Source organism: Platichthys flesus, chromosome 5, assembly GCF_949316205.1.
Source record: "Platichthys flesus chromosome 5, fPlaFle2.1, whole genome shotgun sequence".
NCBI lineage: Eukaryota > Metazoa > Chordata > Actinopteri > Pleuronectiformes > Pleuronectidae > Platichthys > Platichthys flesus.
In genome coordinates this window covers 28,340,585-28,363,337 of record NC_084949.1, presented here as the reverse complement: position 1 = coordinate 28,363,337, position 22,753 = coordinate 28,340,585, and the positions used below count along the sequence as shown (strand labels likewise).

The window sequence follows — 22,753 nt, the reverse complement described above, 5'->3', positions numbered from 1 at the left end:
AATATACATATCTACATGTCTGTATATCAGTGTGATAGGACACAGAGTTTAATGAGCATCACAAACTATATTATCTGCTAATAAAAAACTTGAACTATCAAGCAGCTAAAGGGGGCGAGCTGTTACACATGACTTTATATTTAAATATATTACGGTATAAAGCTCATTCATCGGCTGCTTTGTAAACTGATCATGAATCTGTCGTCCCCTGATCGGAGACCCGGTCGTCCTCTGTCTTCACGGTGTCTTCAGGTTTCAGTCCCGAGACGAAGCCGAGGATCAGAACCAACCCTGACCCGTTTGTATTTGATCTGCAGAGCTCGGTTCACGGTGACTTTTCTTCTTCTCTTCATTCCAGAGCAGGAGCTTTTAGATTTTTAGAACGTAAGAATCAGGAAAACAAAAAGAAAACCCAGTGACGTGGTTTGAACCCTGATGACTCATCGTCCAGTTTACAAACTCCTACCAGTTCACGCTGCGGCGCTTCCTGTTGGGACCATGACCTCACTGATGGACGGTGAGTGGTTGGTTTGAAACTCAGCAGCACAGCCACTGTTGATTCTGGATTTCCTTCCCTTGCTGCTCCGAGGAGGACAATGACAGGAAGAGAAGAAGTCTCTCCTCTGCTGGTTTCCCTCGACTCTGAACTGGTTCCCTGCAAACACAAACATTCAGACAGAAGAACACCTTCATCTTTTACACGTCTGAACTCAGTGCTGAAGGAAAATAGATCAAAAGAGTTGCCTCATAGATTAAAGGACGTTTGGTCACGTGTTCGATTTCTGCTCCTCTCTCGTCCGTCAATCAAACCCATTAACGACCGTGATTGGACGTTAATCTCGGAGCAGGATTGTGTTTATGCATCGTGTGTGTGTCATCAGGTCAGAAGTGGATGGGAGGTTTCTCTGAGGTCATGTGATCGGACTGACAGCCTCGTGTCTCCTGTTTCTTCTCTCTGAACCTGAGTCTCCAGTGTCCTGACGGAGTCTCGTCCTCTTCAATGCTCCGTCTGTCTCGTGATCCCGGGGCCTCTCGCCTGTCCTGCTGCCATTGTCCCTTGGCTACAGAAGGAGGGACCGAAACCAACACTGCCGATCCCGCTCGGATTCAATATGGCCGAGATCTGACACCATGTGAAGCGTCGACCCGCCTTCTCTCAGAGGGATCCTGTTGCTCAGGTGCAGCTCGCCATCGGACAGGAGGAGGAGGTGAGACAGGAGGAGACAGGAGGGGACAAAGAGGAGGACGGAATCCCTGACGCACTGAAGTCAGGGGTTCAGCCTCTTCAACACTGAAGCTGAAACTCAACAGAAGGTGAAAGTTACAAGCTGAAGTTCTATAACGACCAGAAAGCAGGTGAAGACATGTCCAACAGGTGGAGACGGAGACATTACGATTAAGATGCATTTATTATTCCCAAACACAGACACACTCATGCAGGTAGGGAAATGTAACCTCTGCTTTTGACCCATCTGGTGCAGGACACACAGAGCAGTGAGCGACCATGTACGGCGCTCGGGGACCAGATGTTGGGGGAGTAAGGTGCCTTGCTCAGGGGCACTAGACAGGGTAGGGAGACTCTTGGATTTTTTGGACAGATCAATCCAGGTTCGTCTTTTGTTATCTCTCCGTGGAGTCGAACCAGAGACCTTCTCTGCCCATAGTCCAAGTTTCTGCCACTAGTCCACCGCCTCTCCTATGACATGTCCAACAGGTGGAGGCGGAGACATGTCCAACAGGTGGAGCTGTGCGGGTCCGAAGACTGAACCTGAAGTGAGGCCAATCATCTGGTGAGGTGAAGGTCATGAACCCATCCTTCTCCAGGTTAGCAGATGGGACATGTTTGTCCAAGATGGTTTCTGTTTGGTGTTCATATACAGATGAGGTTCTGCCGAGTTTGGATCCAGTCCACACATGGTGTCTGCTACTGTTGGACTTTGCAGCTGAAGTTTGAAGGTCTTCAGAGGTGATGAACCTGAGGAAACAGGACGAGGTGACGGAGGAGACACGTCCAGCTCCTGGGAAATAAACATGGACGCTAGTCAGGATGAACTGTTCATGCGACCACATGGACGTTAACCCTCTGCTGCTAACAGTGCTAACGTTAGCTTCAGTCTGAGACTTGTCAAGTGAAAATGTCCTGATAACAAAAGTCAAACTGGTCCTCACACAGGAAACCGCTCCATTATTCCATAAGGCCGAACACTCATCTGGAATCTGATCACTGCTGCACAACGACAGGATTGAGAGTGTGACATGGATCATATTAATAACACGTCCACAAGGTAGAATCTAGTTTAAAGTCCAGGACGAGCAGACAGACACAAAGCAGTGGACATGTTGGAATAACGTCATCCTTGTGAAGTCAAGTCAAATATTAAAACTTTATTTAACTCACCTGGAGGACAGAAGAGTCAGTGGATCTCTCCTGACCCCTGGTGGTCAAAACTTCACTCCAGGAGAAGAGGCAGCGTCATGCGCACGTAAATCAATTAATATTAAGAATGATAATCATGCTTAGAAAAAGCAGACCGGTGTGATGTGAATATTAGTTTAACCATTAATTTAAATCTGACCTGAATTCACAAAACAGTCATCTACTGCAAACACTGGTCTTACACTTTCAGGCTCAGTCTTGATGTAGATGTATAGTGTTTCATATATTCATGCAACTCAGATTTGTTTGCATGAACATTTTCTACATTTATATAAATTTGATTTACTGTCAACGTTTTGACTTGTTGAGAGCTGGAACTCTCCGGTTCAGCTCCATGTTTCTTCAGGCTCTTCTGTCATCGGTTGAAGAATCGTTTATTTGGTGGAAACAAACTGATCCAGAACCAGTTTTCAACTAAGATTTATTGGAGCCACATACTTTAGTTAAAATATTACAAACAATCATGAACAGTAATTTTACAATAAATTAAAATCTTTTGGGTATTTACAGCAGATTAGAGGCCGGCAGCCTCCATCACAGAATAAAAGCTGGAGCCGCCCGTCAGCGTCCGAACATCTCCTGCGAGGCGTAGGTCATGTAGAGGAAGCCGTCCTCGTCCTGGTGGTCCTTGTACACCTGGGCCATGGTGAGGGACATGCTGCTCAGCCCGCTGTTGTTCACCAGCAGGTAGAAGGCCTGAGTGGGCAGCAGAGCCATCCTGTTCCTGTGGGGGGGCAGAACACAAAGGGTGGTCAGCATCCACAAGCATCACGGCCTCGCCGACGCCACGACGCACACGTGTCCCACAATGCACTGCATGAAGGTGATGAACACTGACGTCTTCAGCTTCATGTTGAAAAACAACTCTCAGGTCATTTTAAAGCTTCATGTTAATCTCAGTGATGAAACATGAAAAGACAATAACTGAAAAAAATAAACTAACTAAGACAAACTTTTGGAAGTTCAACATAAAGCAGCTGCTAAAAGACAGTGTCAAAATAAAAGCTCAGTGCAAAGACTGTCGAGAAGATCTTGTTAAAAACTGTTCACTTGAAAACCGACTGCGTTTAAAACTCGTAAATATTCAGTCAAACTACATTTAATCAAACTACTGATATTATGAAGCCGTTTTCACACATGAATGAACCACTGACATGTTCCTCACATGTTCCGTGTGGGAGAACAAACGTCTGAGTCAGTGTCTCTGGACATGTTCTGGATCTTCTCCTGCAGCCTCCTGGTAACATGTGTTACAAGCTTCCCAGTGAGCGAGTGGACGTGTTGATGAGGTTTCTAACTCGTGACGTGAAACCTGAAGAACACAAACATCTCAGGATGAAGAAGAGGAGCCGGACACGTGGAAGACGAAGAGAATCCAGATCTTCTGGTGATGAGGGCCGACGCCGGTGTGGACGAGATGTAAACAACAACACTGATCTTTCCACAGCAGAGGTCATACATCATGTCCCGCCTCCTGCTGCTCTACAGGCTCTGCCCCTGCTGCTCTACAGGCTCCGCCCCTCACCTGGAGTGACATCAGGTGTCACATATGTGACACTTGATGATGTCACTAACTCCTTCACACTAAAACTGTAGCTGTACAGAACTGTGATTATGATTACATTATGAGACGTGTTTTGGCGCCCCCTCTGGTCTGACACGGTACTGAACCACCAGGCTCAGACAGATTCGACCCAGGTCAAGACTTTCAAACTTCTCCAATCTGACATACGTACTTTGGGTCTATGGTTTATTATATTTTAATACTTTGGTTAAATTTGTTCATACAATTTATGTTCCATTTAACTTATTTTTGGCTCATGTATTATTTGGAGCAGTGCTAGAAGGGAGCATGTGACCTGAGCATTTCATTGCCAGCGACTTCTAAATGAAACCCTCACATGACAAAGTCTTCAAACGACCAGCTCACCATTAAATAACATGGCCCATACGTTTCACACAAGCCAGAGAATTATTAATAAAGTTTCAACTCAGAGTTTGACATCCGTCATTACAACATTGAGAACTAAAAATAAATTAAAGTTTAAATTACCATTATGGGAAATACACTTTATACATCTATGAATACACATTTAGGTCGAAGGTTTTTCTTATCACAACAAATCAAATTTTGTACTTTTACAATTTTTTAGATTAATTGTCACTTGTTGGCTGGAGAAACTTGTGTCAAGTGTTAAACCAACTAATTATTAATTTAAATATTTGAAATTGGGGTTAATGTTCAACCCTAAACCGCTCAACACAAACAGAACAATGTGCTCAGAGGAAAGTGAATTTAAAGTTGAATGAAGTGTAGTTATCCAGCTTGAGTCACAGAACACTGTTCACCCCCCCCCAGTACTGAAGAGATAACTCACAGATATGCATCGCGGCTAACACTTTAAGTTATTTACAACTCACCTCTGACCTTAATTTGTTATGATTTACATTCATGACTGACACACGCACGCGCACGTTGAGTGGTACCTGATGATGGTGATGAACTGCGTCATGCTGAGCTCGTGAGGAACCAGGAACTTGGTTTTATCCAGAGGAGGAAGAAACTTCTCTCTGTCGAACCGCTCGATGATGACCTGAGTCAGAGGAGACACCTCATCAACACAACACGTTCACACAGCAAAGTAACACACCAACACAGTAACACACCAACACAGTAACACACTACAACTTGACCTCATCAGTGCAGACTGCCCGGGGTCTGACCCGACAGCACAGATGAGTCAGAGGAGAAACCTCGTCCACACAACAAGTTAACACACCAACACGTTAACACGTGTCTCTAAGTTGTGTGATTGTGTGATCAGCTGTCACTCACCGGGATCTTATTGGGGAACTTGGCTCTGATTCCCGCCACCTCCTGCCTCCTGGTGGCTGCGGAGAGAACAACACACGTGGTCACGTCATGTCAGTGGATCAGGGGATCAAAAGGTTTTTAAGACTTTTACCGAAACTCTTCCGCAGTTTGAACGGTTTGTTCTGCAGCTGAGGCTTTTCTAACGGAGGCATCGTGCGTGTGAGTCCGTGCGTGTGTGATGGAAGCCGCTGCCCGCGCTCTGCTGTTATATACACGAGGAGGAGGAGGAGGAGGAGGAGGAGGAGCAGGAGCAGGAGGAGCAGCTGGACATGATCAGCTGATTAACACGTGGAGCAGGAGTCAATCATCTGTTAAATAAAGTGAGAGGAGGAGTTTCTATAAACACAAATATACTAATATGAACAAAATTATATATAAAGTCACTGATCATCTTTATATACAGTCAGTGTTTATCTTAATATACAGTCACTGATCATCTATATATACAGTCAGTGTTTATCTTTATATACAGTCACTGATCATCTTTATATACAATCACTGATCATCTTTATATACAGTAGCTGATCATCTTTATATACAGTCACTGATCATCTTTATATACAGTCACTGATCATCTTTATATACAGTCACTGATCATCTATATATACAGTCAGTGTTTATCTTTATATACAGTCACTGATCATCTTTATATACAGTCAGTGTTTATCTTTATATACAGTCAGTGTTTATCTTTATATACAGTCACTGATTATCTTTATATACAGTCAGTGTTTATCTTTATATACAGTCACTGATTATCTATATATACAGTCAGTGTTTATCTTTATATACAGTCACTGATCATCTTTATATACAGTCAGTGTTTATCTTTATATACAGTCAGTGTTTATCTTTATATACAGTCACTGATTATCTTTATATACAGTCACTGATCATCTTTATATACAGTCACTGATCATCTATATATACAGTCACTGATCATCTTTATATACAGTCACTGATCATCTATATATACAGTCAGTGTTTATCTTTATATACAGACACTGATCCTCTTTATATACAGTCACTGATCATCTTTATATACAGACACTGATCATCTTTATATACAGTAACTGATCATCTTTATATACAGTCACTGATCATCTTTATATACAGTCACTGATCATCTTTATATACAGTCACTGATCATCTTTATATACAATCACTGATCATCTTTATATACAGTAACTGATCATCTTTATATACAGTCACTGATCATCTTTATATACAGTAGCTGATCATCTTTATATACAGTCACTGATCATCTTTATATACAGTCACTGATCATCTATATATACAGTCAGTGTTTATCTTTATATACAGTCACTGATCATCTTTATATACAGTCACTGATCATCTATATATACAGTCAGTGTTTATCTTTATATACAGTCACTGATCATCTTTATATAAACAGTCACTAATCATCTTTATATACAGTCACTGATTCTCTTTATATACAGACACTGATCCTCTTTATATACAGTCACTGATCATCTTTATATACAGACACTGATCATCTTTATATACAGTAGCTGATCATCTTTATATACAGTCACTGTTGGTCTTTATCTTCATCGTTTGTATAGTGTGTAAACTAGGTTATAAAGTATGAATTAGTTATTATGATGGAGACAAATAATAATAACAGATTTGTTATTTACGAGAGAATGTTTTAATGTGAAGGTGCGGGGCGGAAGTGCCGGTGTTTCCGGTGTCTCTCCGGTTCTCCGGTAGCTCCAGGCTCAGACCGGAGCTCCGTCGATTGGACCGTTCATGGACGACTGTTCCCGCCTGAGGAGGTTTCACTGAGGCGGTTGAGAACCGAAGCGGAGCCACCTCTCCCGGCCCGGCCATGGACGAGCAGGCGGGCCCCGGTGTCTTCTTCGGCGGCAGCAACAGCCCGGGTCTGGTTGGCGGTGTCAGAGCTCCGAAGCCCGGGGACGGAGTCGAAGAAGCGGCCCGAGCTCACTACAGCGTCCCGGGGATTCTCCACTTCCTCCAGCACGAGTGGGCCCGCGTGGAGGTGCAGCGGGCGCAGTGGGAGGTGGAGCGGGCCGAGCTGCAGGTGAGTGACCGACACTCGCGCTCCATCGTCGGACAAGGTGTCGCTAGCTACGCTCCGCTGAACGCGGGGAACGTTGAGCCAAAGCGCGTTTAAGAAGGAGGAGATTAATGGCGTCGCCGCTGGTCGGTGGATTTATTTTGAGGATAAAGAAAGAGTCGTTATTTATTTTGAGTGTTAAAGACACGAAGATGAATTCGGCCTCGTTGTGGGTCAGTGAACGTCCAGTCTTCTGGACATTATTCTACTTTTCTGGACGCTTGTCTCGGTTTGACGCTGCCTGTGGAGCTGTTGTGTTCCCACTGAATGACGCACATTCACATCGAAGTTCTGCTGCGACACAGGCTCGTTAGCTCCATCAGCTCAGAGCCGAACCACACAACGAGCTCATCTGGATCCAGAACCGGGTTCAAATCATGTTCCTGCTGCCCGTGGGTCCGCGTCGAACCGGAAGAGACCGAATGTCCCAATATTTACATGTAGTCTGGATCAGTCTGAACCAGATCAGTTCATTCAAAATAACAGGTCGTGTGTGTGTGTTAGTGTGTTTCTGTGTTAGAATGTGTATGTTAGTGTTAGAATGTGTGTTAGTGTATGAGCGTGTGTTAGTGTGTGTGAGTGTATGTGTGTGTGTGTATGAGCGTGTTCGTGTTTGAGTGTGTGTGTGTGTGTGTATGAGTGTGTTTTAATATGTGTGTGGTGTTAGTGTATGAGGGTGTGTGAGTGTGTGTGTGTGTCTGTGCGTGTGGGTGGGTGTGTGAGTCTGTGTTACTGTGTGTTAGTGTGTGTGTGTTACGGTTGGGTAGGTCTGTGTTGTTGAACCAGTCCAGTTTGTTCTTAAATATCTGGACTAATTATAATAATAACACATTTGATTTAATGAAGACTTTTTAAGTTTCAACACGTTTGATTAAAAGTTAAATCTTTAATCAATTCAGAAGTTTGATCATTATTGATTCTGATCGACTTTTAGTTTCATTAATAAACAGATGGTCTGAGACCAGGAGGGTTCATGTCTGTCCCACATGTCCACATGTCCCACATGGCATAGCAAAGACAAATGTAAACAATGTCAGCTGTAAAGAGCGTCTGACAACATGACGCTGCAGTTTCATGCTCTGATGTCACATCAGCTGACCAATGGTGTGATGATACAGCCCCCATGGAGCCAATCACCCGCTGTGTGTTAATGATGCTCCTCTAGAGAACTTCCAGAGATGGTGTAGTTTGTGTGATGCAGCTGTTTGGCTCCGTCCAGTCGAGGAGCCTCCGGGTGTTTACTTATTAGCGTGTCTGTGTGTGTGTGTGTGTGTGATTCACTCACGCACACAGTTCACATTCCTCCACACCTTGTTATGAACAAACACACACAAGTTAAACCTGATTTAAATTCAGTGATATCAGACGTGAGGAGAGGTGGACTGTTCCAGCTGGTGGGTGGAGCTAACCGTGCTATGACATCGGCCAAGATCAGAAGACGTAGTTTTGAGTTGTCTGTGTTAGGTCACGTGATCTGTTTACGGCCTGATGGGTCGAAGCAGCCAATCAGGACAGTGAGATGCTGCTTAGAGAACCTCACACAGTGAATGAGTCTGTTGTCCGGTGGAGGTGAAGTCCTGATGATGCCTTGTTGAGGGTTCTTCTTACGAGGCCCGGCCCACGCTCCTGAATCTCAGCCTCTCCTGTGAATCTGTGTCAAGCTGCTCTGTAAGGAATGTGATGCGGAGCAGGCCTGGAGGAGGAGCAGGCCTGGAGGAGGTGCAGGCCTCCAGGAGGAGCAGGCCTCAGGGAGGAGCAGGCCTTGAGGAGGTCCAGGCCTGGAGGAGGAGCAGGCCTGGAGGAGGTGCAGGCCTCCAGGAGGAGCAGGCCTCAGGGAGGAGCAGGCCTCGAGGAGGTGCAGGCCTCCAGGAGGAGCAGGCCTCAGGGAGGAGCAGGCCTCGAGGAGGTCCAGGCCTTGAGTAGGAGCAGGCCTTGAGGAGGTGCAGGTCTTGAGGAGCAGGTCTCGAGGAGGTCCAGGCCTCGAGGAGGTGCAGGCCTCCAGGAGGAGCAGGCCTCCAGGAGGAGCAGGCCTCGAGGAGGTGCAGGCCTCAAGTAGGAGCAGGCCTTGAGGAGGTGCAGGTCTTGAGGAGCAGGTCTCGAGGAGGTCCAGGCCACAAGGAGGTCCAGGCCTCGAGGAGGTGCAGGCCTCCAGGAGGAGCAGGCCTCCAGGAGGTGCAGGCCTCCAGGAGGAGCAGGCCTCGAGGAGGTCTAGGCCTCAAGTAGGAGCAGGCCTTGAGGAGGTGCAGGTCTTGAGGAGCAGGTCTCGAGGAGGTCCAGGCCACAAGGAGGTCCAGGCCTCGAGGAGGTGCAGGCCTCGAGGAGGTGCAGGCCTCCAGGAGGAGCAGGCCTCCAGGAGGTGCAGGCCTCGAGGAGGAGCAGGCCTCCAGGAGGTGCAGGCCTCAAGGAGGAGCAGGCCTCAAGGAGGAGCAGGCCTCGGGACATAAAGAACAGCCTTGCCCAGTCAGACTGGTATCCTTCTTCTCAGCAGTGGAATGCTGAGGGCTCCTCCAAGTGTAGTTGGGTCTTATTCAGGTCAAAGAAGCCACAGGTCATCTTCTTGTCTGAGAAGACATTGAGACTGTAGATGTATTCAGGTCACACACAGTCGCCGGGTGAACAGGGTGTGGTGGGACATTGAAGGTGTTTAAAGAAGTCTCAGGTGACTGTTTCTAACTTCAGCCATGTGAAGGTGTTTTAAAAGACCAGTGATGTCCCTCAGTCCAGGAAGCGTTTGGTTGAAGTTCATGTCCGTTAAGGACAACTTCCACAGTTTGACTTTATTGTTGATGTTCATTAAAGGATCACGAGTCCAGAACACGAGCTATAAGGACCAATGTTAAACTACATTCCATAAGGGTAAGGGTTAGGGTTTTAATGATTTCTTTCTGCTCCACATTTACTTGGTGAACCTCAGATGTTGGATTATAACACAACAGCAGCTGTTGATGATGAAATCTAACAGCACAGATGTTTCATCATGTCTTCACCAGGACTTTGGGTTCAGAGTGAGCGTGTGGAGCGACCCACTTCTACTGTGACCCACTTCCTCCTGTGTGTTGTCTGTGTTTGTGTGTGTGTGTGTGTTGGGTGGGTTAGTGTGCAAACGTGCAGTCCAGTCCATGAGTGTGTTAAATGGCCTGGAAGCTCTCATCCTCTACGCACACGCACAAACACACACTGAACAATTCGACTTGTGAACCAGTGTCAGAACAGGCCCAGCCTCCTTCTCTGAGATGTTAAATGTTCATCATCATGAACCAGACGGAGGAACCGGTCGCTCACGCAGATCGGAACTGGATTCTGTCTGAACACTTTTCATGATTTAAAAAATAAATGAATCATAAATTCTGCTGACCTGGTTTTTAAAGTGAGAGGAACAGGATCTAGCATCAGAGGAGACATCAGTGAAGCAGATGTTCTTTCATCCAGGGAACATCTGCACCTGCTTGTAGTCGTCCGCTCACACAGGGCTCAGTCTGAAACAATGACCTTTGACCTCTGCTGGTTCACGACCTGACGCCTTCTCTTCTGCATCACTTCACCTTGACCTCGGCTGGTCACATGTTGTCTGTTCCCACAGCGTCCGCCTGGTGCTCCAGACAGGAGCCTGGTCGGTCACAAGTCTCCCATCAGTCCTCCACACTGGTCATTCCCACTGTCCAACTTCCCAGGAGGCTTTGGGGCCCTTTGACTGGTGGATCGCTGCCGTGGCGTGGACACCTGCTGACCCGTGGAGACGGATTCAGATTCTTAGGGTCAGAAGTCGTAGACCCGCTGTTTCAGCATATCAAAGGTTTTCCTGATCTCCCAGGCCGGTTGGGAATCTGATCTTAATCTGATGAACCTTAAGTGGCCACGGCAGAAGGAACATTTCAAAATAAAACATCCTGAAAATGATGAGACAGCAGTTAGGCAGTCTCAAAACGTCTCAACCCTTTTCAGCATTTCACGCTGTGGCTTCATTGTGCCCTCTGTAAGAGGTTAAGAGATTAAAGGTAGAAGTTATGTGTATTAAGGATTAATGTTTCCTCCAGGCTCAGATGGCCTTCCTGCAGGGGGAGAGGCGGGGGCAGGAGAACCTGAAGAAAGACCTGGTGAGACGCATCAAGATGCTGGAGTACGCTCTGAAGCAGGAGCGGTGAGTAGCACACAGAGTTAATGAGAAATCCCAATGTAGAGAATTATAGATCAGAACAGTGTTTGAAATGAAACGTGTGTGTTATCGTCCTCAGGGCTAAATACCATAAAGTGAGATATGGAACCGACCTGAACCAGGGGGAGATCAAAGCTCCGAGTTACGACTCAGGTAAGACTCACCTGCCTCTCTGATTGGTCAGTGGTCACATGTCTTGTCAGAGGCTTCTGGTTCTGCTCTCTGATTGGTCTGTGGAGGTGTCTCCACACCAGGAGGTCAGAGGTCACAAGGTCCTCCTGCTCCCAGCACTCTGCTGTCAGATCAGCAGCAGCAGAAGAACCACACTGAACCCAGAGCTGTTCATCAGGCGATACAAATCAGCTGATCTGAGTCCCTCACACATGATCATGAGGCGTTTCAGTTTGAAACAACCTAAAAACATCTTTGACAAACATTGATTTAACATTTCTCAGATTGGTCCATGTCCCATCTGCTAACACGGAGGACCTCAGATCTGCCTCGTCTCAGCAGGGCGCCTCCCTGTGGACATGATGTGCACAGCTCAGAGGAGAGTCGCTCTGGGACAAACGTTTACGTGTCATTTGACTTGAGGCTGAACGTCTGTGGCGCTCTGAGAATTCATGTTTGTATAGAAACATGTTTGTGATTGTGTGTCTGTGTGTTTGTGTGTTTCTGTGTCAGATGATGGGAACGAGAGTGAAGCTCCCAGTTCTCCAAACAGCAACCATCAGCTCAGCTGGAAACAAGGACGCCAGCTGCTCCGACAGTGAGTTTACACTGTGTGTGTGTGTGTGTGTGTGTGTGTGTGTGTGTGTGTGTGTGTGTGTGTGTGTGTGTGTGTGTGTGTGTGTGTGTGTGTGTGTGTGTGTGTGTGTGTGTGTGTGTGTGTGTGTGTGTGTGTGTGTGTGTGTGTGTGTGTGTGTGTGTGTGTGTGTGTGTGTGTGTGTGTGTGTGTGTGTGTGTGTGTCAGGGCCAAGTTGGGTTCAGTAGCATCATTGTGAGGAACTCTGACCATCACATGCACAGAGAGGATCTGACTGAATAAAACACAAATGAGCTTCATTTATAAAACAGGATGATTTTAAATGATCTGAAAGTTTCAGATTGAACCTTTACAAAGTTGTACAGTCGTGAATGTTGGAGATGGAGACGTCCTGTGAGCTTCTTCACATTGTGCACCTGACGTTTCTAGAGCTGTTTCACACTTTCACTGAACCACTGACGTGTTCCTCACATGTTCCTCACATGTTCTGCAGGTTCTGTCTGTGAGAACAAATGTCTGAGTCAGGGTCTCTGGACGTGTTCTGGATCTTCTCCTGCAGCCTCCTGTAAAATGTCTCTAACATGTCACGTCAACATGGAAAGACGAGGAGACTCCAGATCTTTGGTGACTCGCAGTGTCACTGTGCTGCAGCAGCGTGTGGGTGTGTGTGTGTGTGTGTATGGGGTGTGTGTGTGTATGGGGTGTGTGTGTGTATGGGGTGTGTGTTTTGCCAGTGAATGGAGGATTGTGTGGAGGCCTCCTGCGATCGGAGAGGCTGGTACAGATGGAGGGAGGCTGACCTCTCTCTCTCTCTCTCTCTCTCTCTCTCTCTCTCTCTCTGGGAACCATCACTTGATGTTGTTCAGAGCTCGTTCGTCCACTCAGGAGAACGAGCGGTCGGGTCTCAGTGTCGTGTTCGTCCAGGGTGAAGGTATCGTAGAGTTTAACTTCAGGTGTTAATGATAGAATGTTGGATCCTTTCTGAGCTCCAGCTGCGGCCGTCGAACTTTTCCATGGCGTGTTATTAACGTGTAATTAACGTGTTGATGCGTGGTTCTTTTGTCCACCACTGACACAACAATGGTGAAGCTCATATTCACAGTTTGTCTCATAGATCCTAACAAGGTGCAACATCCTGTGATCGTAACCTGCAGGGACAGAGTGCTGTGATTTAAACGTTGTGTGTGTCTGTCTCTGTGAACATCCGTGTGTGTGAGGCTTCTCTCTACTGGAGCTGTGTGTTGTTGAGTAGCTCGTTCTCCTTCTCTTTGACTCTTTGACTCTTTGGGTACCAGAGCTCGACCCGCCTGTCAGCTGATGAAATGAGGATCGACTGATTAGTTCAGATTCATGAACCCGCTGTGTTCAGCTCGTTGTTCTGATCATATCCACTTGGTTGTTTGTGATGAACTTGACGAAGTCTCCACACGAGGATGAAACGTTTCCTGAAGTCAGCAGCAGGTGGTCGGGTCCGACTCGTCACAACAACAGGAACATGTGGGGAACGTTCAGGCGAGGGGCGGAGCCTGTCGAGCAGCTGGACGCCCACACTGACCCACTGCCTGTGTCCTGCCCCCCCCCAGGTACCTGCAGGAGGTGGGCTACACCGACACTGTCCTGGACGTGAAGTCTCAGCGGGTGAGAGCGCTGCTCGGTCTGACCCGGGACTCCTCAGAGAAGAGATCCGAACCCATGGTCAACGGCACCGAGGCGTCTTCACTGAGGGACGAGGCCATGGTCAGGTACCATGTGACCCACACAAACACACTCAGACAAACCATTTGTCTTCTGTAAACTCTGCTGTAGACAAACCGGTGTGAACCTTCATGTCCCCCCCCCCCCCCCACAGTAAACCCGACATGTCGGACTCAGCCGCCGTGCTGGAGGCGTTCAAGTTCATAGAGAGCGCCGCGGCAGAGTTCAGTGACGAGGAGGAGGAGGAGGACAGCGAGGGGGGAGACAAAACCCTGGACCTGGCTACAGTACGACCACACACACACACACACACACACACACACACACACACACACACACACACACACACACACACACACACAACAAGCTGTCTCTATTGAACTTTGTCGGTGCCACAGTTTCATCAATTTGTAACTTTACCAGATAGTGAAGAAGAAGCCGTCCTCGACTCCGTCCTCCACGACCTCTGACCTCAGCGACGCCGAGGAGGCGCTGAAGGGCTTCGACTTCCTGGCCGGTCCGGACGAGCTGGACGGGTCGGCTGAGTCCAGGTGTGGCGAGGACATCGGAGAGTGGGGTAAGAGAGATAGTGGCGCTGATTGATTCAGGCTCCGCCCACACGCGACACAAACTCATCACTGTTGCCATGGTTACATCAGAGACTTGTGTAAACGCTGCTGGTTTCATTTTAGAGTTCTCTCTCCTGATTGGTTCTCATCAGTCACATGACTCGACTACCACAAAGCATCGCTAGCACTTCCTGTCAGTAACACTTCCTGTCAGTAGCACTTCCTGTCAGTAACGCTTCCTGTCAGTCCACTTCCTGTCAGTAACGCTTCCTGTCAGTAGCACTTCCTGTCAGTAGCACTTCCTGGCAGTAACACTTCCTGTCAGTAGCGCTTCCTGTCAGTAACACTTCCTGTCAGTCCACTTCCTGTCAGTAACGCTTCCTGTCAGTAACGCTTCCTGTCAGTAGCACTTCCTGTCAGTAGCACTTCCTGTCAGTAACACTTCCTGTCAGTAGCACTTCCTGTCAGTAACACTTCCTGTCAGTCCACTTCCTGTCAGTAACGCTTCCTGTCAGTAGCACTTCCTGTCAGTAACACTTCCTGTCAGTCCGCTTCCTGTCAGTAACACTTCCTGTCAGTAACACTTCCTGTCAGTCCACTTCCTGTCAGTAACGCTTCCTGTCGGTAACGCTTCCTGTCAGTAGCACTTCCTGTCAGTAGCACTTCCTGTCAGTAGCACTTCCTGTCAGTAACACTTCCTGTCAGTCCGCTTCCTGTCAGTAACACTTCCTGTCAGTAACTCTTCCTGTCAGTCCACTTCCTGTCAGTAACGCTTCCTGTCGGTAACGCTTCCTGTCAGTAGCACTTCCTGTCAGTAACACTTCCTGTCAGTCCACTTCCTGTCAGTAACGCTTCCTGTCAGTCAACTTCCTGTCAGTAACGCTTCCTGTCGGTAACGCTTCCTGTCGGTAACGCTTCCTGTCAGTAGCACTTCCTGTCAGTAACACTTCCTGTCAGTAACACTTCCTGTCAGTCCACTTCCTGTCGGTAACGCTTCCTGTCAGTAACACTTCCTGTCAGTAACACTTCCTGTCAGTCCACTTCCTGTCAGTAACGCTTCCTGTCGGTAACGCTTCCTGTCAGTAGCACTTCCTGTCAGTAACACTTCCTGTCAGTAACACTTCCTGTCAGTCCACTTCCTGTCAGTAACGCTTCCTGTCGGTAACGCTTCCTGTCAGTAGCACTTCCTGTCAGTAACACTTCCTGTCAGTAACACTTCCTGTCAGTCCACTTCCTGTCAGTAACGCTTCCTGTCAGTAGCACTTCCTGTCAGTAGCACTTCCTGTCAGTAACACTTCCTGTCAGTCCGCTTCCTGTCAGTAACACTTCCTGTCAGTAACACTTCCTGTCAGTCCACTTCCTGTCAGTAACGCTTCCTGTCGGTAACGCTTCCTGTCAGTAGCACTTCCTGTCAGTAGCACTTCCTGTCAGTAGCACTTCCTGTCAGTAACTCTTCCTGTCAGTAACGCTTCCTGTCGGTAACGCTTCCTGTCAGTAGCACTTCCTGTCAGTAGCACTTCCTGTCAGTAACTCTTCCTGTCAGTAACGCTTCCTGTCAGTAACGCTTCCTGTCAGTCAACTTCCTGTCAGTAACGCTTCTTGTCGGTAACGCTTCCTGTCGGTAACGCTTCCTGTCAGTAGCACTTCCTGTCAGTAACACTTCCTGTCAGTAACACTTCCTGTCAGTCCACTTCCTGTCAGTAACGCTTCCTGTCGGTAACGCTTCCTGTCAGTAGCACTTCCTGTCAGTAGCACTTCCTGTCATGTGACATGTGTTTTCAGGTGTGTTTAATAACTAATAAAGATTCGATCAACATCTGTGAATTCACGATTAACTTGAATCTGATTTAAGAACAAGCTGGAGGCTCCGCCCCCTGCACCGCCCCCTGACTCTATTTAAACCTCCTCCACTTTACCCAGAACACCCCTGTCTCCCACTGTTACTTAGCAACGCAGACATAACGCTGCCCCACGCAGATCATGACTCAGCTCTTCACAGTCCAGTTCGTTAGTGCTGACTCAGGACTTGTTTCCTGAACAAGCTCACAAACACACGCTGGCTGTTGATTGGTGTTTACAGCAGCCAATAGCACCGCGTGTGTGTCACGCCCCCATCAGGCGGCTTCAGGAGTCATTTCACTTAAACACAAGTTTCTCAAAACCAGATGAGTCACAAACTACAAAAGCACAAAACCCCTCTTCCTTCTCCTCCTCCTCCTCCTCCTCCCCCTCCTCCTCCTCCTCCTCCTGTCCTGCAGAGAAGGAGGCGTCTCCTCTGGGGGAGCTGTCGTGGGACGTGGACCAGGGCCTGATAGCTCAGCTGAAGGAGCAGTACAAGAAGGAGCGAAAGGGGAAGAAGGGAATAAAGAGTAAGTTCTGTAGCAGCTCTGTTTCATCTCTTCTTCTTCTTCTTGATCTTTGAGTGTCTGTGTCGCTCTGGATCCTCCGGGTGTCACACCGACACGCTCTTACTCTGAAAAACCAGACGACGTTCAGCTCGTTGTCAGGTTGAGTTAAAAATAATTTTTAGATCAAGGAACAAGACAACGGTTTTCGTCTCTGGCCCAAACATGGTTCCTCTTCCTTCCTTTGATCTATTTCCCTCCTCTTCCTCCCCGTCCGTCCCTCCTCTTCCTCCTCTTCCTCCCCGTCCGTCCCTCCTCTTCCTCCTCTTCCTCCTCTTCCTCCTCTTCCTCCCCGTCTGTCCCTCCTCTTCCTGCTCCAGGACCAAACCGGTCGAAGCTTCAGGACATGCTGGCCACCCTGCGTGATGCAGAGGAACTTCCCTCGATGCAGCCTCCTGTGACGCCTCCATCCCGGCCCAGTGTGCCCAGACTCACCAGTGAGCAGGAGGCGGGACGCCCCGACGACGGTGACCTTCCCTCCTCCTCATTGGTCCATTCATGAGAAGGTGAAGGTTGAAGTGTTTCTAACCAGGTGGACCCACCTTGTGCTCACAGAGACGATGACCTACCTGCCGGCGTCTGGGAAAGCGCTCGTCCTGGGCCGAGTGGACGAGGCGGTTTCTAACGAGCTCGGACTGGGAGAACTGGGAGAACTGGCCGGACTGACGGTCGCCAACGAAGCCGAATCCCTGGCTTACGACGTGAGTCACGTAACAAGCATTTAGGTCGTTAATGGAGAATAAGGAACAGAAGTTATTAATTCAATCATTAATGTTCAAACCCAAAGACGATTCACTGATGAACAGGTTCCTGTTTCAATCGGACCTTTGAATCCTAATCTGTGTGGTTCTCTTTGGATTTATAATTTGACCTCCTCGTTCACCATCAACAGATTCTCTCTGAATTATGAAGCAAAGTGAAAAGTTCCTCCCACAGTTTTAGTTTGAAGTTTCTCTGAGGCCTGGTTTCACTGGCTCCTCCCTCAGATCACCAGCAACCAGGACGCCCTGAGGAAAACCTGGAACCCCAAGTTCAGCCTGCGGAGCCACTTCGACTCGGTGCGGAGTCTGGCCTTCCACCCGGTGGAGCCGGTCCTGGTCACCGCCTCCGAGGACCACACCATCAAACTGTGGAACCTCCAGAAGACGGCGCCCGCCAAGAAGTGAGGCTCCGACCGGTCGCACAAACATCCACCATCATAAAGTCGAGTCAGGGAAGATTAATAAATACAAACTTAACTCTTTTCTGTCATCGACCAGATGTGCAGCTTTAGATGTGGAGCCCATCTACACATTCAGAGCCCACAGGTGAGATCCTGTTCACCTGTTCACCTGTTCACCTCTTCACCTCTTCACCTGTTCACACCACTGAACGCTGGATATTACCCATGATCCTCTGCTTCCTGAACCTGAAGAGCTGATGCTGTAACAAATCCAACAAACTCTGTTCAGAATCTTTCATGTTCAACAGTTTCCTGCTGAATATTGGAGATAAACTCTGGTTTTAACAACTTCAGAGTCTTTTTAACTGATCTCAGTTCAGCTTCAGTCTTCAGCGGCAGATGGTGGTGACAGTTTGTGACTCTTAGTTTGAAGGTGATAGTTAAACCATCTTCTTCTTCCTGTGCAGCGGCGCCGTCCTGTGCGTCACCGTGAGCTCCAGCGGAGACCAATGCTTCAGTGGGGGGGTGGACGGCACCGTTCAGAGCTGGAACATGCCCAACCCCAGCATCGACCCCTACGACTCATATGGTACATTCCAGTTTAACATCCGCACACGCAGCAATGCATTCTGGGTCATCGGTCTAGAAACAACCCACAAGTCTCCAGAGAGAGTAAAATGAGAAGGAGGAAAGAAAGTGAACATGAAAAAGAAATAAAGAATAAAACCAATGGAAAAAAGTGACATGAAATAAGAAACTAAAATAAAGAACGTGAAACCTTTTCGACCTGATGTCTGTTTTCACCTCCATGTTTGTGTGTTTGCTGCTGCAGAGTCCTCCGTCCTGCGGGGGGCGCTGTGTGGTCATACGGACGCCGTGTGGGGGGTGGTCTACAGCTCGGCTCATCACCGCCTCCTCTCCTGCTCGGCGGACGGGACGCTGCGGCTCTGGAACGCCGCCGACACCTCGCCGGCTCTCGCCGTGTTCAATGAGCAAGGAGGTGAGAGCCGCCGACCTGTAGCGCCACCAACAGGCCGACAGTAGATCAACCCCTGAAGCTAAGAAACTGCAGCTGTCAACTGATTGATGACGGATTATTGATTACTCTAGAGTTTATTGATCTTTAACATATGAAATATTTGTTTCCCTTAAAACTCTCTCTGAAGAAGCTGATTAATAATAATATATAATAATACACATGGTCCCCTGATGTGTGTGTGTGTGTCAGAGCTCGGTGTTCCCACCTCCGTGGACCTGGTGAGCAGCGAGCCGGCCCACATGGTGACCTCCTTCACCTCGGGACACATCGGCCTCTTCAACATGGAGACCCAGCAGCTCGTCCTGAGGCTGGACTCTGCCGGAGCGCCAGGTGAGTCCGCCGACCAATCACAGCCTCCACATTCCGCTGACACGTTGACGTCACATGATAACGTTGGCCCCTCCTCCCACAGAGGCTCCCTGCAAGATCAACAAAGTGCTGAGTCATCCCACGCTGCCCATCACCATCACGGCGCAGGAGGACCGCCACATCCAGTTCTTTGATAACAACACAGGTAGGACGCCCTGGACACAGCGTCATGTGACCACAGGGGAACTTTTCAAAATAAAATGCTGTTTGTCTTTAATTTGAAGGTAAACTGATCCACTCGATGGTCGCTCACCTGGACGCTGTGACCTGTCTCGCTGTGGATCCCAACGGACTGTACCTCATGTCTGGAAGTAAGTACTCACCTGTACTACCAGAGTACTACCTTACTATACTGCAGTACTGTGTATAAAGAGTCTCTGTCTCTCGCTCTGTCACTCTCTCTCTGTCTCTCTCTCTCTCTGTTTGACTCTCTCTCTCTCCCTGTGTCTGTCTCTCCTCTCTCTCTCTCTCTCTCTCTCTCTCTCTCTCTCTCTCTCTCTCTCTCTCTCTCTCTCTCTCTCTCTCTCTCTCTCTCTCTCTCTCTCCCTCCTCCCAGGTCATGATTGTTCTATCCGTCTGTGGAACATGGAAAGTAAAACCTGTATCCAGGAGTTCACGGCTCACCGTAAGAAGTTTGAGGAGTCGATCCACGACGTGGCGTTCCATCCGACCAGGTGCTACATCGGCAGCGCCGGTGCAGACGCGCTCGCCAAAGTTTTTGTATGATCCGAGACGGACTGGAGCTCGGTGGACTGTGTGTTGGAAGAAGGGTGGAGTCTCTGGTCAGAGGGTGGAGTTTGATTGGAAACAGGAACCTGAGCTGCTCCCTGTCCCCGCCCACCTGCAGGACTCCGGCTGGCCTGGGTCACAGAAACAAACCAACCTCTGGATGAGAAGCCGCATGACAGGAAACTGTCACAGGTCACATGATAATGTGCCTTCAGCTCGGACTCCACTTCCTGCTTCTCATGAGTTTGCTGGGATTTTTTAATTTTATTTTGAAGTTAGGTCGAGACGAGGGGGAGGGGGAGGTAGGTGGAGGTAGTCTCAGGTAACTGAGACTTTAGTAAACGGTGACGCAGACGTTCTCTTCCTGATTGGATCAGTCACATGACTCGACTAGCAGCGGTGAACACATCACTAACACTTCCTGTCAGTTACAGTTCCCCCTCATCACTGCTCCTGCTTTCTGTTACTAAGCAACCAACTGCAGAGGAGACAATCTACTTCCTGCTTACATCACATGACCAGTGTGCGTGAAGGGTCAGGTGACAGGTTTTCAGGTCTGTTGTGTGGGCGGAGCTAAAATGCTTGTTCGGACAGAGGTTGTTTTGAAATTCTAAATGTCAAGGTGTCAGTGTTTTGAGTTGATGTGGAACAGGAAGTGACCCGAGCACGTCTCATGTGAGGCGCCGTGTTCAGCTCGATTTGATTTTAATCTCTTTGAGAGTTTCATACTGTGTATTTTTCTTGGTACGATAAACAGAAGATGAACTCTCTTCTTTGTGTTGTGGAGGCTCTGCAGCTCGGGGACGACTCAGAGTCTCTGTGAACTCCTGACGTCTTTCATTCACTCACAACGTGGTGGTGACGACGCTTCATTTGAAACCTGTTTGAATTTTATATTAATTGGTGAAATCCTGAAGCTTTGCTCTTCTATTTCTTTTTGCTTCAGTTGCTTCAAGTATTTATTATGACGTAAAACACCAAATGGAACCAGAGAGATGAGATGATTCCTGCTTAACAGACAGCTAGCTGTTGTTGCTAATGCTAATTAGCTTTTCTTTACATCTTGTGTTTTGTGTCGTTATCATTATTTGGATCAGTTCTTCTTTTTTTTCGTGTCTGATACAGATCGATATTTTTTCTGCTTTTCTAGAAAGTGACGTTTCTTCTCTCTGGGTTTCTGTGGCTTGTTGTGAGGTCACATGACTTCACAGCCGTCACTGTAAAACCTTTTGAATTTTACCAAATTCTCTGAAGCTGTTTTCTGGAAACGTCCTTAAAGTAAACGGTGTAAAAAGGGTAAACAGATGTTTGTACAGTGTTTAGTTTTTAAATTTAAATCTATTTATTGATCTGGTGAATTAAGGGAAACTTTAACTGTAAAGTGAAAGTCTGTTTGAGCCGAGAGAAGAAACTGTTCCCGTGAAGACACAGACTTTAAATCAGCTTTGAAATCATGGTGAAAATGAACAAACTGTTTTTGAAATTTCTTCTCTGAAGCTCAACACCTCAGACGACTGGATCTTTAAAACAGGTTCTGACCAATGCCACGTCTTTCAGGTGCATTTCTAAAACATGAACGATTGAAAACAGTCATCAGGGTGTGGTCATGTGACCTGTGAGTCACTGTGAGGAACCAGCAGGACAATGTGTGGAAGCTTCCAGTGAGCGAGTGGACGTGTGGTCGAGGTTTCTAACACGTGACGTGAAACCTGAAGAACACAAACATCTCAGGATGAAGAAGAGGAGCCGAAGAAGACGAAGACATCAACTTGGAAACACAAGGAGATTCCAGATCTTCTGGTGATGAGGGCCGACGCCAGATGAGATGTAAACAACAACACTGATCTTTCCACAGCAGAGTTTATACGTCAGGCTCCGCCTCCTGCTGCTGTACAGGCTCCGCCCCTCGCCTGATGTTCCCACATGTTCGTGTTTGAAGGAGTCGGACCCGACAACCTGCTGCTGCTTCACAAACACCAACTACACAACATGAAGTTTTAAACAGTTCCTGTGTAGAGGAGTTGTTCTGAGCCTGTTTCTCGTTCCTCGGCTCCTGAACTTCTCAGTTCATCAAAGTATAAAAGTTTATGTTCTGAACTTTAGTTACTTTCATTTTTGATTCTCGACAAACAGAAATCATTTATTCTTCTTCTCATTTACCATTCAACACTGGTGATAAAACCGTTACCATGGAAAGCAGACGTTGGCAGCTGATTTTGTTTTGTCTTTAGTGTAAATAAGTGTTATTGTTGATGTGTACAGTGACACTACAGAGAAAATATAGAAACTAATCTGTACATAAACTGGTTTCGTGTTCCATGTTTTTATTTTGACAGATTTATCAGTAACAACAATAAAGAAATATGTTGTGTATCTGTGTTATTGTTGTTTTAACTCAACTTTATTTTTCTGTACAGCTTTACCGAGTGAACACAACAGCACTCACAATT

General features: G+C 47.6%; 2 protein-coding genes and 1 long non-coding RNA gene across 3 annotated transcripts in view; 2 read left to right on the top strand and 1 right to left on the bottom strand.

The window, feature by feature from the left end:
* Positions 1-101, top strand: part of LOC133954399 (uncharacterized) — a 1,118-nt gene extending 1,017 nt beyond the window's left edge. The window contains exon 2 of the long non-coding RNA XR_009920781.1: positions 1-101. This exon is cut by the window's left edge and continues 406 nt beyond it. This is a non-coding gene — a long non-coding RNA (uncharacterized LOC133954399).
* Positions 102-2,841: 2,740 nt separating this feature from the next.
* map1lc3c (microtubule-associated protein 1 light chain 3 gamma) lies at positions 2,842-5,551 on the bottom strand. Its single transcript, XM_062388799.1, has 4 exons — positions 5,404-5,551; positions 5,274-5,329; positions 4,925-5,031; positions 2,842-3,161 (listed from the first exon to the last, which is right to left on the bottom strand). The coding sequence occupies exons 1-4, from the start codon at positions 5,462-5,464 to the stop codon at positions 2,999-3,001; spliced, it is 387 nt and encodes a 128-aa protein (XP_062244783.1). The 5' UTR covers positions 5,465-5,551; the 3' UTR covers positions 2,842-2,998.
* A 1,410-nt stretch (positions 5,552-6,961) lies between these two features.
* On the top strand, positions 6,962-22,674 carry strn (striatin, calmodulin binding protein). The gene is made up of 18 exons (XM_062388696.1): positions 6,962-7,380; positions 11,451-11,554; positions 11,649-11,722; positions 12,254-12,338; positions 13,919-14,077; positions 14,185-14,317; positions 14,454-14,607; positions 16,858-16,968; positions 17,325-17,471; positions 17,560-17,705; positions 17,991-18,166; positions 18,264-18,311; positions 18,634-18,755; positions 18,999-19,166; positions 19,395-19,535; positions 19,618-19,719; positions 19,799-19,885; positions 20,131-22,674. The coding sequence occupies exons 1-18, from the start codon at positions 7,168-7,170 to the stop codon at positions 20,298-20,300; spliced, it is 2,340 nt and encodes a 779-aa protein (XP_062244680.1). The 5' UTR covers positions 6,962-7,167; the 3' UTR covers positions 20,301-22,674.
* The last annotated feature ends 79 nt before the right edge of the window (positions 22,675-22,753 follow it).